The 16,735-nt window shown below is 40.4% G+C and overlaps 2 protein-coding genes across 8 annotated transcripts in view; one reads left to right on the forward strand and one right to left on the reverse strand.

Annotated features, from left to right (window-relative positions):
- Positions 1-16,735, forward strand: part of LOC133665081 (UDP-glucuronosyltransferase 1A1-like) — a 104,324-nt gene that overhangs the window by 68,283 nt on the left and 19,306 nt on the right. For 5 of the 6 annotated variants that reach the window (XM_062070268.1, XM_062070271.1, XM_062070270.1 and 2 more), the window contains one exon: positions 12,377-12,485. In XM_062070268.1, coding sequence (XP_061926252.1) covers positions 12,377-12,485 — 109 coding nt within the window. Of the gene's footprint in view, positions 1-12,264; positions 12,302-12,376; positions 12,486-16,735 lie in introns of those variants that run through there. The other variant, XM_062070272.1, reaches the window with a different exon arrangement.
- si:ch211-227n13.3 (uncharacterized) lies at positions 1,149-12,124 on the reverse strand. 2 transcript variants are annotated; one of them, XM_062070274.1, is made up of 6 exons: positions 11,832-12,108; positions 9,105-9,173; positions 8,688-9,037; positions 6,459-6,534; positions 6,291-6,386; positions 1,149-1,827 (listed from the first exon to the last, which is right to left on the reverse strand). In XM_062070274.1, the coding sequence occupies exons 1-6, from the start codon at positions 11,867-11,869 to the stop codon at positions 1,488-1,490; spliced, it is 969 nt and encodes a 322-aa protein (XP_061926258.1). In that variant the 5' UTR covers positions 11,870-12,108; the 3' UTR covers positions 1,149-1,487. The 2 variants fall into 2 exon arrangements, with proteins under 2 accessions (XP_061926258.1, XP_061926259.1); XM_062070275.1 differs by lacking the exon at positions 9,105-9,173 and having other exon boundaries at positions 11,832-12,124.

The following is a 16,735-nucleotide window of genomic DNA, read 5'->3' on the forward strand; positions in this document are numbered from 1 at the left end:
CAGTGCTCAAATGAAAAAACAGCATTCCCTCTCATGTGATATTGCTTAATTAACATTAATGATGTGCACTTTAACAACTAGGCTTACAACTATACCTAATATATAAAGGAGTGGAAAAGTGACTAATACCTGCAGGGCAAACATTAGCTAACCAGAAGGCAATAACAATGTAAACAAAAAACACCTGCTTAAAAGATCTAATACAAATGTCCCTGAGGAATGTAAGGTGGGAGTACTGTAATTACCTAATGTTACATTATTATTTTCCATAACAATTTAGCCCCCTCCACAATATTAACCCGACGTTAAAACAGAACTAGCTATTTATTGATTAGCAATTGCCGAATCATGTAACATTAGCTTAATGCTAAAGAGCCAGGTTACTATCACATTCTGTAACAGACAAATAATTTCATGTAGGCTAACGTTACCTCCCTGCTACCTCTGTCTTTTTCTCGTTTCCCCTCTTCTTTTCTCTTTTTTCTTCCCTGGGCACCTGACAGTTTTGGCCGTTTTGACATCTTGTGTTGATTTTTTGATGTGGTAAGAGTCATGATACGGGAAGGGAGGGGGCGCACCGTGCGGGGGCGTAATGTTGTAACAAATAATATTTCTATTAAATAGGCTTTACTTTGCATTTTAATTAACGTGGGATTATTTTTTGTATTTAGAAATAATAGTACCAACTTTTTTTCTTTTTTTTTTTCCCCCAACATTTGTGGCACTGGCGTGGCGCCCCCTGATGGACGGCGCCCTTAGCATTTGCCTATACCACGGGCCGGCCCTGACTTGATGACACAGCTTTGCAACAGTTGATATTCTAGTTTCAAGCATGTTTTACTCAATGTAGGTCATCAAATCTCAGCAACAAGCTGTAATATCTTACTGAGATCATTTAGGACCAAAACCATTAAAACAAGTAAAACACTCTATTAACATAAAATCTGCTTAGTGAGAAGAATTATGTTATCAGACAGAAAATAAGCAAATATCAGCCTTATTTGAGATATTTAATCTTACTTAGATTTCAGTTTTTGCAGTGCATGCCTAAGTGCTTGATTGTATACACCTGATTCTCATCATTTGGATGGGTGGCCGAATACTTTTGGCAATATAGTGTAGTTGGGACAAAAGAGAGAAGATTGATCTTATTTCATTTATTTGACCAAGAAAACACAGCAAACACAAAGTTTTAAGAACAATTCAAACCAATTCATTCGTTCATTTTTCCAAAAGGTATTTTTCTGAGAACAAAGGCTTCTTTTCCCCGCCATCAACAAGAGTGAAACCCGCAACTTGTCCAAAACAAAAAGGGGTCCGGCAAAAACTAAACACCAGTTCATTTATTTAGAAAAACCAACCGATTGACCTTTGAACTCTACTGTCAATACAAAATAAATAAGTATACAGAAGAGGTAACTAAACACAGTTTAAAACAACTTCCCATGCTGTTGCTACGAGGAACGTATTCCAAAATAAAAGCTGCTCTAATGGCTTTCTTGGACAATCCTGCTGCTGTTGCCACGTAACTGGGCCAGCAGGTCTCGGAACCCCCTCTCCGCCGACTGCCTGCGCGGCACGCCGCTGTGCACGGACGTCTCCGTTCCCACCGACGGGGGCGACGTTTTGGCCACCGCGGTGGTGAAGTCTTCCAGCGGGTGTTCGCCGCTGTGAAAACTGTCGTTGCTGCTGCTGCTGCTGCCCCGAGGGGGGATGTCGCCGTGGTAACGCGACTTCTTCGCCGTACTGGGGCCCTGAGACGGCGCTCGTCGTCTCTTCCTCTGCTTTATCTTTGTCGCTGGCGTTTGGCGAGGCCGCCTGAGGTTCCTGACACAAACGGATTTTTGTCATTGTGTGGAAAAACACAAATTACCGTATTTTCCAGACTATAAGGCCTACTGAAAGCCACTACTACCGACCACATAGTCTGATAGTTTATATATCAATGATGAAATCTTAACATTGCAACACATGCCAATACGGCCGGGTTAACTTATAAAGTGACATTTTAAATTTCCCGCTAAACTTCCGGTTCAAAACGCCTTTGGAGGATGACGTATGCGCGTGTTTGGACCATATTGGACACAGAGCTCTGTTTTCTTCGACAGAATTCCACAGTATTCTGGACATCTGTGTTGGTGAATCTTTTGCAATTTGTTTAGTGAACAATAGAGGCTGCAAAGAAGAATTTTGTAGGTGGGATTGGTGTATGCGGCTGGCTGTAGCAACACAACAAGGAGGACTTTGACTTGGATAGCAGACGCGCAAGCGGCGAACTCACCTTGACTTCCTACGTTTCCGGGCCGCCGACCGCATCGTCAAACGCTGGAACGCAGGTGAGCACGAGCTTAGGAGGGCTGGCTGGCGTAGGTGGAGCGCTAATGTTTTTATCATAGCTCTGACGAGGTCCCGTTGTTAAGTTAGCGTCGTTAGCAACAGCATTGCTAGGCTTCGACAGGCGTCGAATACACATTAACCGTGTATTCGACGCCATTCAGTATTAATGCTTTTGGACCTCAGTGCTGCATTTGACACTGTCGACCACTCAATACTTTTGGACAGGTTGGAAAACTGGGTGGGGATCTCAGGCACAGTTTTAAGCTGGTTCAAGTCATATCTACAAGATAGGAACTATTTTGTTTCCATTGGTGACTTTGTATCAGAACCAACCAACGTAACGTGTGGAGTCCCCCAAGGTTCAATCTTGGGGCCGACTTTATTTAACATCTATATGCTCCCACTAGGACAAATCATGCAAAATAATAACATTGACCATCATTGCTATGCCGATGACACCCAAATCTATGTAGCGCTATCACCAAATGACTATCGCCCCATAGATCTTCTGTGCCAGTGCATTGAGCAAGTCAAACACTGGATGTGCCAAAATTTCCTACAACTAAATGAAGATAAAACTGAGATAATTGTTTTTGGTGCTAAAAAAGAAAGGTTTAAAGTCATCCAACACCTTCAATCACTGTCCCTGAAAACCTCAAATAAAGCCAGAAATCTTGGGGTTATTTTAGATTCTGATTTACATTTCGACAGTCACATCAAATCAGTAACAAAATCGGCCTACTATCACCTCAAAAATGTAAAAAGACTTAGAGGGCTCATGTCAGCTCAAGACTTAGAAAAACTTGTACATGCCTTTATTACCAGTAGGCTAGACTATTGTAATGGTCTCCTTGCAGGTCTTCCCAAAAAAACTGTCAGGCAGCTACAGCTTGTTCAGAACGCTGCTGCTAGAGTTCTAACAAAGACCAAAAAATGTGAGCACATTACACCAATTCTTAAATCCTTACATTGGCTCCCTGTACATCAGAGAATAGATTTCAAAATCTTCCTGCTCACATATAAATCACTACATGGTCTAGGGCCCAAGTATATCACTGATATGCTCCCACTATATACGCCCTCTAGATCACTAAGATCTTCTGAGACCAATCTGTTAGCGGTTCCAAGAGTAAACTCAAATCAAGGGAGATCATCATTCAGTCACTATGCAACACATAGCTGGAATAAACTTCCTGAAGATGTCAGACTCTCCCCAACTCTCACTACTTTTAAAACTAGACTGAAGACTTTTATGTTCACCTTAGCTTTCAGCTAAATCTTTTAATCTTTTAACTTTTAACGTCTGCACTGTTTTTATTTTTATTGTCTGCATTTTAATTTTGCTTTTATTTTCTTTCATTTCACTTTGTTGTCTGTGAAGCACTTTGAGTCTGCCTTGTGTATGAAAAGCGCTATACAAATAAAGTTGCCTTGCCTTGCCTTGCCTATTTACATGTCCAGTGTTTGGTTCGGTGTCTCCTGATAGTAGTATTGTTGATCTTCTGTCTATCCTTCCAGTCAGGGGTTTATTTCTGTTGTTTCTATCTGCATTTGAGACAGATGCTATCACGTTAGCTCAGTAGCTAAGTGTGTCACCGATATAAAAGTCACTCTGAATGTCCATTTCGCGTGCTCGACTCTCATTTTCAAGAGGATATAGTATCCGAGGTGGTTTGAAATACAAATCCGTGATCCACAATAGAAAAAGGAGAGAGTGTGGAATCCAATGAGCCAGCTTGTACCTAAGTTACGGTCAGAGCGAAAAAAGATACGTCCTGCACTGCACTCTAGTTCTTCACTCTAACGTACCTCATCCACGAATCGTTCATCCTCGCTCAAAATAATGGGGGTAATCGTCACTTTCTCGCTCCTAATATCTCTCGCTCCATTGTGAGCAGCACTACCGCTTGTGACGTCACGCTACTTCCGGTAGGGGCAAGGTTTTTTTTTTATCAGCGAGCAAAAGTTGCGAACTTTATCGTCGATTTTCTCTACTAAATCCTTTCAGCAAAAATATGGCAATGTCGCGAAATGATCAAGTATGACACCTAGAATGGATCTGCTATTCCCGTTTCAATAAAAAAAATTCATTTCAGTAGGCCTTTAAAATCCTTTCATTTTCTCAAAAATCAACAGTGCGCCTTGCCAGGTTCAAACACTGATGACCTCTATTAAACAAGACAAGAGGCAAAGAATCAAACAGAGACAGAATTCAATTTGGACTCAATTGAGGAGGGACGCCGTACTCTTGTACAAACCCCGTTTCCATATGAGTTGGGAAATGGTGTTAGATGTAAATATAAACGGAATACAATGATTTGCAAATCCTTTTCAAGCCATATTCAGTTGAATGCACTACAAGGACAACATATTTGATGTTCAAACTCATAAACTTTATTTTTTTTTTGCAAATAATAATTAACTTAGAATTTTATGGCTGCAACACGTGCCAAAGTAGTTGGGAAAGGGCATGTTCACCACTGTGTTACATGGCCTTTCCTTTTAACAACACTCAAACGATTGAGAACTGAAGAAACTAATTGTTGAAGCTTTGAAAGTGGAATTCTTTCCCATTCGTGTTTTATGTAGCGCTTCAGTCCGGGGTCTCCGCTGTCGTATTTTACGCTTCATAACACGCCACACATTTTCGATGGGAGACAGGCCTGGACTGCAGGCGGGCCAGGAAAGTACCCGCACTCTTTTTTTTACCAAGCCGCGCTGTTGTAACACGTGCTGAATGCGGCTTGGCATTGTTTTGCTGAAATAAGCAGGGGCGTCCATGAAAAAGACGGCGCTTAGATGGCAGCATATGTTGTTCCAAAACCTGTATGTACCTTTCAGCATTAATGGTGCCTTCACAGATGTGTAAGTCACCCATGTCTTGGGCACTAATGCACCCCCATACCATCACAGATGCTGGCTTTTGAACTGACACAACGTCGAATATTTCCAAAAACAATTTGAAATGTGGACTCGTCAGACCACAGAACACTTTTCCACTTTGCATGAGTCCATCTTAGATGATCTCGGGCCCAGAGAAGCCGGCGGCGTTTCCGGGTGTTGTTGATAAATGGCTTTCGCTTTGCATAGTAGAGCTTTAACTTGCACTTACAGATGTAGCGACCAACTGTAGTTACTGACAGTGGGTTTCTGAAGTGTTCCTGAGCCCATGTGGTGATATCCTTTAGAGATTGATGTCGGTTTTTGATACAGGGATCGAAGGTCACGGTTATTCAATCTTGGTTTCCGGTCATGCCGCTTACATGGAGTGATTTCTCCAGATTCTCTGAACCTTTTGATGATATTACGAACCGTAGATGGTGAAATCCCGAAATTTCTTGCAATTGCACTTTGAGAAACTTTGTTCTTAAACTGTTTGACTATTTGCTCACGCAGTTGTGGACAAAGGGGTGTACCTCGCCCCATCCTTTCTTGCGAAAGACTGACCATTTTTTGGGAAGCTGTTTTTATACCCAATCATGGCACCCACCCGTTCCCAATTAGCTGTTTCAAAAAGTAAAATGTATGACTTTTTAAAACGCCGCTGTGTACTCGGACGTAGGGAGAAGTACAGAGCGCCAATAAACCTTGAAGGCACTGCCTTTGCGTGCCGGCCCAGTCACATAATATCTACGGCTTTTCACACACACAAGTAAATGCAATGCATACTTGGTCAACAGCCATACAGGTCACACTGAGGGTGTCCGTATAAACAACTTTAACACTGTTACAAATATGCGCCACACTGTGAACCCACACCAAACAAGAATGACAAAACACATTTCGGGAGAACATCCGCACCGTGACACAACAGGACAAATACCCAGAACCCCTTGCAGCACTAACTCTTCCGGGACGCTACAATATACGTAAATGTAAATTGTGTAATATCTCATTATATTTCCAATAAAAAAGGTTGTCAGAAACGTGCGCTATAAGTGAAAAAGCCTTACCTCTGAAGGAAAACACGTGGCCTCGAGCAGACGTTTTCAGCTTCATCCTGCTCCTTTTTCCTACGCCGGATCTTCCGCAGGCTGGAAGAAAGCTTCCTGACCAAACAAGAGTCAAAGGTCATCCACGAAGCCAGTCCATCACCCTCCCACTAAAAGGTCTTAACTTACCTTCTGGACTGAGGCAGCCTAGTGGGGTGCCAGTCTTTGAGCAGGACCCACTGATCACACGTCAAGGAAGTGGGATCTGGAACAAAAATGACAAAAAAACAAGATATTTTTAGATTAAAGCTGAAACCGTCAGCACAATTATTTACCTATTTTAAGCTTTAAAGCGTATTTGGATGAAACAAAACCCTAAGAGGATTCTTTGATCAAAGTCTAAAAAGCTAAATGGAATATTATAATCTATTAATATTATCTAATCGTGCCAAATATTACATTATTATAGTGTAAAGATAAAAATAAACAGTTAAATATTTGCTTGTCACTTTTACGTATGATGTATCCATTAAATTGTACATGAAAAAATCTAATAATAAAGTGCATAGGCAATAATACGAGGGGATTACTGGTACACATTTATATCAATGCTGTCAAATTATTTATTTATTTTTTGATGATTAATCACAGGTTATTGCCCGCGTGCATAATTGTAAAACATTTTAAAAAAAGCAGTGTGGCCCTCAATGTGAAAATGAGTGTGCATGATGACAATTTAGCAATTACATGAAAAGCATAACAAATTAAAGCTGCAAGCAGCGATGGACGGGACCGACTTTGACGGCACTTAAAATCCAAACCGGAGCAGTAATTAAAACTCTTTCGTCAACTTTTAATCAGAAGGGTTCAATCTCTCTCCTGTGCTAGTTTGAAGCCGACACGACAAACGCGCTCAGAGGAGATAAGGTGACCGGTTTTTACAAAACTTTTGTTTTGAAGGGGGGATTGCAAACTTCCTGTTGATTTTTGCTGGGGGTTGTCAATACATGAAATGTAGGTCTAAGTGAGACCTACATAGAGGTTTCATGTCTCTACAACATTCCTACTGGAAGTTACAGGCAGTTTTGTCTGTGTTTTCTTCCTAGGGGGCGCTAGAGCACAATTTTGAGGTTTTTTTGTTAGGTCGCAATTTTCGCCAGTCCTGATGTGTGTGTCCGGTTTGGTGAGTTTTGAAGCATGTTATGGGGGTCAAATTACAGCTCAAAGAGGCAAAAGTGACTGTTTTTAGTAAACTTTTGTTTTGAAGGGGGAATTGCCAACTTCCTGTTGATTTTTGCTGAAGATTGTTAATGTATGAAATCTAGGTCTAAGTCAGACCTACATAGAGGTTTTTGTTTCATGTCTCTTCGACATTCCTACCGGAAGTCACAAGCAGTTTTGTCTGTGTTTTTTCCTAAGGGGCGCTAGAGCGCAATTTTGAGTTTTGGGGTTTGATTTTTTTATTAGATGGCAATTTTTGCCAGTCCTGATGTGTGTGTCAAATATGGTGAGTTTTGAAGCATGATAAGGGGGTCAAATTACAGCTCAAAGAGGTGGCGGAATAATAATAAAACGTTACAATAACAATAGGGTCCTCTGTCCCAAAGGGACATTGCGGTCCCTAATTAAAGCTGCTAGCAGCGATGGACGGGACCGTCTTTGACAGCAAATAAAATCCAAACCGGAGCAGTAATTAAAACTCTTTCGTCAACTTTTAATCAGAAGGGTTCAATCTCTCTCCTGTGCTAGTTTGAAGCCGACACGACAAACGCGCTCAGAGGAGATAATGTTTGAAAAAAGGTGACTGGTTTTTACAAAACTTTTATTTTGAAGGGGGAATAGCAAACTTCCTGTTGTTTTTTTGCTGGGGGTTGTCAATACATGAAATGTAGGTCTAAGTGAGACCTACATAGAGGTTTGGCTGTTGCCTTGCACGCACTTGTGTGTGTGAAAAGCCGTAGATATTATGTGATTGGGCCGGCACGCCAAGGCAGTGCCTTCAAGGTTAATTGGCGCTCTGTACTTCTCCCTACGTCCGTGTACCACTCCGCAGGAGCGTTTTAAAAAGTCGTAAATTTTACTTTTTGAAACCGATACCGGTAATTTCCGATATTACATTTTAAAGCACTTATCGGCCGATATTATCGGACATCTCTAAAAACTACTACTCGTGTAAAGCCTTTGGAAAAGAATACATTTTTTGGAGAAAATAGAAATATCGACCTAATCACTGTAGCATTGCTGATACACCTTGGTATTGACACCACCAATTTAAGGGTGCAGTTTTGGGCCGCGCCTAACATTACTGTCCTGCCACATGTAAACAGGATTTAATTAAGCACCCATTTGAGATCAATAGTCCAACAACCTTGACATATAGTGACTCATTATTCCTTATCAGAACACAAATACACTTACCATTGTCCAACAGTTTATCTTTCATGGGTTTCTTCAACCTCTTGGCCCTCTGGTGGAGCTTTCGACAGGCGGAGCAAAGCCCTGCTGATGTTCGCTTCTTGGGAGCAGCGACATATCTGGAACATCCTTCTTCGGCCGAGTCTAAATCGCCGTATTTCCTTTGGATCATGTCGATGATGTCTTCTTGGCTGCTGACATCAGCATCCTTCTTCTGCCGTTTCTTACGCCGGATGACAAACTCCTCATGTGGGCTGTCGCTTATGTCCGGCATCTTTATCAACGGCTTCTTCGCCTTGGAAGAGTTCCTTCTTTTCATGATGCTTTTCCACTCCAGGCAGTAGACAAAGGAGCTGTGAGGAAGAGAGAGCGCCGCATCATCACAATGCAGATACATTTGACTCGCATTCCCCGTCTTACCTATTACACTTTATTAGGAAGGATTCAGTGTATGATTCAAAGTGTTTTGATTCATATTCGGCGTAACTTCTGTTGAAAGATAAAAAAAATACACATGAAACCAGGGGTGTCAAACGTACGTATATCAGGATGAGTTCGCTAAGTCAGTGTTTTTCAACCTTTTTTGAGCCAAGGCACATTTTTTGCGTTGAAAAAATCCGGAGGCAGCAGAAATCATAAAAAAAAACGAAACTCGGTGTCGCAATTGTTGGATATGACTTTAAACCATGACCATGCATCAATATAGCTCTTGTCTTGCGCTCCTATTTTGGTGGCTTTTTCTCTTTTTTCTGTAGCAGTTTTATGTCTTCCTTGGAGCGATATTTCCCGCATCTACTTTGTTTTAGCAATCAAGAATATTTCAATTGTTTTTATCCTTCTTTGTCATGTTCGGATGTACATTGTGGACGCCGTCTTTGCTCCGCAGTAAGTCTTTGCTGTCGTCCAGCATTCTGTTTTTGTTTACTTTGTAGCCAGTTCAGTATTAGTTTAGTTCTACATAGCCTTCCCTAAGCTTCAATGCCTTTTCTTAGGGGCACTCACCTTTTGTTTATTTTTGGTTTAAGCATTAGACACCTTTTTACCTGCACACTGCCTCCCGCTGTTTCCGACATCTGTGAAGTGAAGTGAATTATATTTATACAGCGCTTTTCTCTAGTGACTCAAAGCGCTTTTACATAGTGAAACCCAATATCTAAGTTACATTTAAAGCAGTGTGGGTGGCACTGGGAGCAAGTGGGTAAAGTGTCTTGCCCAAGGACACAACGGCAGTGACTAGGATGGCGGAAGCGGGGATCGAACCTGGAACCCTCAAGTTGCTGGCACGGCCACTCTACCAACCGAGCTATACCGCCCCATCTACAAAGCAATTAGCTACCGGCTGCCACCTACTAATATGGAAGAGTATTATCCTATTTTGTTGGCTTTTTCTCTTTTTGTTGGTATTTTCCTGTAGCAGTTTCATGTCTTCCTTTAAACGATATTTCCTGCATCTACTTTGTTTTAGCAATCAAGAATATTTCAGTTGTTTTTATCCTTCTTTGTGGGGACATTGTTGATTGGCATGTCAGGTTCGGATGTACATTGTGGACGCCGTCTTTGCTCCGCAGTAAGTCTTTGCTGTCGTCCAGCATTCTGTTTTTGTTTACTTTGTAGCCAGTTCAGTTTTAGTTTCGTTCTGCATAGCCCTCCCTAAGCTTCAATGCCTTTTCTTAGGGGCACTCACCTTTTGTTTATTTTTGGTTTAAGCATTAGACACCGTTTTACCTGCACACTGCCTCCCGCTGTTTCCGACATCTACAAAGCAATTACCGTATTTTTCGGACTATAAGTCGCAGTTTTTTTCATAGTTTGGCCGGGGGTGCGACTTATACTCAGGAGCGACTTATGTGTGAAATTATTAACACATTAGCATAAAATATCAAATAATATTATTTAGCTCATTCACGTAAGAGACTAGACGTATAAGATTTCATGGGATTTAGCAATTAGGAGTGACAGATTGTTTGGTAAACGTATAGCATGTTCTATATGTTATAGTTATTTGAATGACTCTTACCATAATATGTTACGTTAACATACCAGGCACGTTCTCAGTTGGTTATTTATGCCTCATATAACGTACACTTATTCAGCCTGTTGTTCACTATTCTTTATTTATTTTAAATTGCCTTTCAAATGTCTATTCTTGGTGTTGGCTTTTATCAAATAAATTCCCCCCAAAAATGCAACTTATACTCCAGTGCGACTTATATATGTTTTTTTCCTTCTTTATTATGCATTTTCGGCCGGTGCGACTTATACTCCGGAGCGACTTATTGTCCGAAAAATACGGTACATGTCCCTTGGCAAGTTTCACTGCAATAAGGCGCTTTTGGTAGCCATCCACAAGCTCCTGGTTGAATTTTTGACAACTCCTCTTGACAAAATTGGTGCAGTTCAGCTCAATTTGTTGGTTTTCTGACATGGACTTGTTTCTTCAGCATTGTCCACACATTTAAGCCAAACTTTGGGAAGGCCATTCTAAAACCTTAATTCTCGCCTGATTTAGCCACTTTTGACGTGTGTTTGGGGTCATTGTCCTGTTGGAACACCCAACTGTGCCCAAGACCCAACCTACGGGCTGATGATTTTAGGTTGTCCTGAATAATTTGGAGGTAATCCTCCTTTTTCATTGTCCCATTTACTCTCTGTAAAGCACCAGTTCCATTGGCAGCAAAACAGGTCCAGAGTATAATACTACCACCACCATGCTTGACGGTAGGAATGGTGTTCCTGGGATTAAAGGCCTCACTTTTTCTCCTCCAAACATATTGCTGGGTATTGTGGCCAAACAGCTCAAGTTTTTTGTTTCATCTGACATCACATGGACCTTCTGGAGAAAAGTTACGTGGTTGGATGAAACAAAAATTGAGCTGTTTGTAGAAATTAAAATTAATGGACACTCAAGACAGCCATGACATTATGTTCTTTACAAGTTCCTTACAAACTTTTGACCACGACTGTAGATTTTTCTCCATATGGCCTGATTGGCAATGATTCAACAAAGCCAAGAGGACCAAAAAAATGTCAAATATATATGGTGTGAGACATTTATGAGCTCACGTACTAAACTAAATGTAAATATATACAGGATTTATAATACTAAGGTATATAGAAATAGACAAAAGTAGTTTCATTTAAACGTACGTGTTCTCAGCAGGCTCGCAGCATGAAGAATGTTCCATACCCTGCTTCAAAGTCGAACTTTGATGTCGAAACTCTTTATGACATCATGGCACGTCAACTTTAAAGTAATTATTTGTTTTTAAAACTGCGGATTCCTTCATTTCCGCATTCTGGCTTCCTCGTCTGTTTGCCCTCCAAAACGACTTCCGGACTGTACCGCGCCCCTTGCGGATCGGGAAGAAAAGTGCTCCCAATTCCGATTTATTTCCCCGTTCTCTCGGGAAAATCCTCAATGCTTTCTACAGTAGCTAAACAGCATTCAAACAGTAATGCCTAAACTTGTCTCACATATAAGTGGACAATACAGTCCTTTTATGCTATGTTCTGGCGTGAGTATGTCGTTACGACAGTGGAGTGCGGTGCCGTAAAGGAGTTTTCCCGCGCCTGTTCGGAAGTGTCGTAGATGTAAATACAAGTCGTGTGAGAACACGGTTGAGTCCTTGGATATAACACTAGTTGCACTTTTGTCTCACCCAGTATATTAATCATATCATGTTTCTTATCAGAAACAAGTGGCTGTTTTTATTGGAGAGGACTATCGTCTCGCCGGGAGGACTTTGAACTCGGTGATGAAACCAAGTGGGCCCGTCGCGGACAAGTCGACTCTTTTGCACGGTGAGAACCGATTCGCGGTGGCGAGCCGTTCGATTGGGAGACGTCTAACATTTGTATTCTAGTTGTATTTATACAGACGTGGTAAAAAAAAGTTTACATACACTTGTAAAGAACATAATGTGACGGCTGTCATGAGTTTCCAATAAGTTCTACAAGTGGGCCTGTCGCGAACGAGTCGACTCTTTTGCACGGCGAGAACCGATTCGCGGTGGCGAGCCGTTCGATTGGGAGACGTCTGCCATTTGTATTCTAGTTGTATTTATACAATCGTGGTAAAAAAAAAGTTGACATACACTTGTAAAGAACATAATGTCATTGCTGTCTTGAGTTTCCAATAATTTAAATGATAAATAAATGATAAATGGGTTATACTTGTATAGCGCTTTTCTACCTTCAAGGTACTCAAAGCGCTTTGACAGTATTTCCACATTAACACACACATTCACACACTGATGGCGGGAGCTGCCATGCAAGGCGCTAACCAGCAGCCATCAGGAGCAAGGGTGAAGTGTCTTGCCCAAGGACACAACGGACGTGACTAGGATGGTAGAAGGTGGGGATTGAACCCCAGTAACCAGCAACCTTCCGATTGCTGGCACGGCCACTCTACCAACTTCGCCACGCCGTCCCTTTCTACAACTCTTATTTTCTTGTGATAGAGTGATTGGAGCACTGGGATTAAGGCCTCACATTTTCTCCTCCAAACATATTGCTGGGTATTGTGGCCAAACAGCTCCATTTTTGTTTCATCTGAACAAAGAACTTTCCTCAAGAAGGTCTTATCTTTGTCCATGTGATGTCAGGTGAAACATAAATTGAGCTGTTTGGTCACAATACCCAGCAATATGTTTGGAGGAGAAAAGGTGAAGCCTTTAACCTCTTTAAGGCCCAAGCTGTTTGTTTACGTGCTTGTTTTTATTTCTCCCCAATTCAGTAGTGTACACAATTTGGGAAATAAGAGCTATAAGGTGCTGTCCACGCATTTGGCCACTAAGGCCTTTAGAGGTTAATCCCAGGAACACCATTCCTACCGTCAAGCATGGTGGTGGTAGTATTAAGCGCTGGGCCTTTTTTGCTGCCAATAGAACTGGTGCTTTACAGAGAGTAAATGAAAAAGGAGGATTACCTCCAAATTCTTCAGGATAACCTAAAATCATCAGCCCAGAGGTTGGGTCTTGAGCGCCGTTGGGTGTTCCAACAGGACAATGACCCCAAACACATGTCAAAAAGTGGTAAAGGAATGGCTAAATCAGGCTAGAATGAAGGTTTTAGAATGGCCTTCCCTAAGTCCTGACTTAAACGTGTGGACAATGCTGAAGAAACAAGTCCATGTCAGAAAACCAACACATTTAGCTGAACTGCACCAATTTTGTCAAGAGGAGTGGTCAAAAATTCAAGCAGAAGCTTGTGGATGGCTACCAAAAGCGCCTTATTGCAGTGAAACTTGCCAAGGGACATGTAAGCAAATATTAACATTGCTGTATGTATACTTTTGACCAAGTCACATTTGGTCACATTTTCAGTAGACCCATAATAAATTCATAAAAGAACCAAACTTCATGAATGTTTTTTGCGACCAAAAAAATAAGAGTTGTAGAAATGATTGGAAACTCAAGGCAGCCATGACATTGTGTTCTTTACAAGTGTATGTCAACTTTTGACCAGGACTGTACCTTTTTACTGACATGTATACATTTTCTTGTTATTTGTAGTTTTTTTTTCAGGATTGTCAACGTGCTCTTGCGCTACAAAGTTTACTTTTGAGGGGAAAATGCAAAAAGGTTGATGTCACTGGCAAAGCACGGGGATAATGTAGTGCTTGTCAATTATTTTTTGTTTTTTCGTTATATCCTTATTAACATTAAAGAAAACAAAAAAGAAAGACATATAGAGTAACTTAAGCAAAAACTTTATTAACATTGTTTTAGGTCTGTATTTAAAGTGCATATATTTTCCTGAAATAAAACACTTATACATACTTATATACACTTTATATATATCCTTATATAAACATTGTTGACCGACTTGAACTATTTGATGCAAAAACTTAAATAAAATTGAACAATCTCAATGAATAATATTAATGTAAAAAAGATCACTAACATTAACTCAGAGCACAATATATACAACAATTTAACCTGAATAAAACAATTTGTTTTATTCAACGTCACAACCTAACATTGATTAAACGTCGTCAAAAAGCATGTTGTTTCAACGTTGTATTTGTGTTGTGGAATATTGGTTGGGAAATGATCAAAATTCAAAGGTCCAATCAACGTCACAACCCGACATTGATTAAACGTCGTCAAAAAGCATGTTGTTTCAACGTTGTGTTTGTGTTGTAGAATATTGGTTTGGGAAACGACCGAAATTCCGACGGTCAAATCAACGTCAGAACCCGACATTGATTAAACGTTGTCAAAAAACAAGTTGTTTCAACGTAGTATTTGTGTTGTAGAATATTGGTCGGGAAACGACCAAATTTCGACGGTCAAATCAACGTCAGAACCCGACTTTGATTAAACGCCGTCAAAAAGCATGTTGTTTCAACGTTGTATGTGTGTTATAAAAAGTTGGTCGGGAAACGACCAAAATTCAACGGTCAAATCAACGTCAGAACCCGACATTGATTATATGCCGTCAAAAAACATGTTGTTTCAACGTTGTATTTGTGTTGTAGAATATTGGTCGGGAAACGACCAAAATTCAACGGTCAAATAAGCGCCAGAACCCGACATTGATTAAACATCGTCAAAAAGCATGTTGTTTCAACGTTGTATTTGTGTTATAAAATGTTGGTTATGAAACAACCAAAATTCAACGGTCAAATCAACGGTACAACCCGACATTGATTAAACATCGTCAAAAAGCATGTTGTTCCAACGTTGTATTTGTGTTGTAGAATATTGGTCGGGAAACGACCAAAATTCAACGGTCAAATCAGCGTCAGAACCCGACATTGATTAAACGTCGTCAAAAAGCATGTTGTTTCAACGTTGTATTTCTGTTATAAAATGTTGGTTATGAAACAACCAAAATTAAACGGTGAAATCAACGGTACAACCCGACATTGATTAAACGTCGTCAAAAAGCATGTTGTTCCAACGTTGTATTTGTGTTGTAGAATATTGGTCGGGAAACGACCAAAATTCAACGGTCAAATCAGCGTCAGAACCCGACATTGATTAAACGTCGTCAAAAAACAAGTTGTTTCAACGTTGAATTTGTTTTATAGAATGTTGGTCGGGAAATGACCAAAATGTAATAGTCAATCAATGGTTAACTCGGCATTGATTAAACGTCGTCAAAAAGCATGTTGTTTCAATGTTGTATTTGTGTTGTAGAATATTGGTCAGGAAACGACCAAAATTCAACAGTCAAATCAATGGTTAACCCAACATTGGGTAAACGTCGTCAAAAATCATGTTGTTTCAACGTTTGTTGTTGTAGAATATTGGTCGGGAAACGACCAAAATTCAACGGTCAAATCAACGTCAGAACCCGACATTGAGTAAACGTCGTCAAAAAGCATGTTGTTTCAACGTTGTATTTGTGTTATAGAATGTTGGTCGGGAAATGACCAAAATTTAATAGTCAATCAATGGTTAACTCGTCATTGATTAAACGTCGTCATAAAGCATGTTGTTTCAACGTTGTATTTGTGTTGTAGAATATTGGTCAGGAAACGACCAAAATTCAACGGTCAAATCAACGTCAGAACCCGACATTGATTAAACATAGTCAAAAAACAAGTTGTTTCAACGTTGAATTTGTTTTATAGAATGTTGGTCGGGAAATGACCAAAATTTAATAGTCAATCAATGGTTAACTCGTCATTGATTAAACGTCGTCAAAAAGCATGTTGTTTCAACGTTGTATTTGTGTTGTAGAATGTTGGTCAGGAAACGACCAAAATTCAACGGTCAAGTCAATGGTTAACCCGACATTGGGTAAACGTCGTCAGAAAGCATGTTGTTTCAACGTTGTATTTGTGTTGTAGAATATTGGTCGGGAAACGACCAAAATTCAACGCTCAAATCAACGTCAGAACCCAACATTGATTAAAAGTCGTCAGAAAGCATGTTGTTTCAACGTTGTATTTGTGTTGTAGAATATTGGTAAGGAAACGACCAAAATTCAACGGTCAAATCAACGTCACAACCCGACATTGATTAAACGTCGTCAAAAAGCATGTTGTCTCCACGTCAGGAGCTAATTCAACAAGTTCTTAACGTTGTTTCAATGTCTTG

Source organism: Entelurus aequoreus, linkage group LG14 (genome assembly GCF_033978785.1).
Source record: "Entelurus aequoreus isolate RoL-2023_Sb linkage group LG14, RoL_Eaeq_v1.1, whole genome shotgun sequence".
Classification (NCBI taxonomy): domain Eukaryota; kingdom Metazoa; phylum Chordata; class Actinopteri; order Syngnathiformes; family Syngnathidae; genus Entelurus; species Entelurus aequoreus.

What these genes read in the sequence shown, in the direction of transcription:
- si:ch211-227n13.3 (XM_062070274.1), bottom strand. Translation starts at nt 11,869, where the DNA reads ATGGAACATTCTTCATGCTGCGAGCCTGCTGAGAACAC. An exon ending in TGCGAGCCTGCTGAGAACAC is followed by an intron (nt 9,174 to 11,831) that starts GTACGTTTAAAT and finishes ATCTTTCAACAG; the next exon opens with AAGTTACGCCGAATATGAAT. An exon ending in AGATAAACTGTTGGACAATG is followed by an intron (nt 6,535 to 8,687) that starts GTAAGTGTATTT and finishes TTTTTGTTCCAG; the next exon opens with ATCCCACTTCCTTGACGTGT.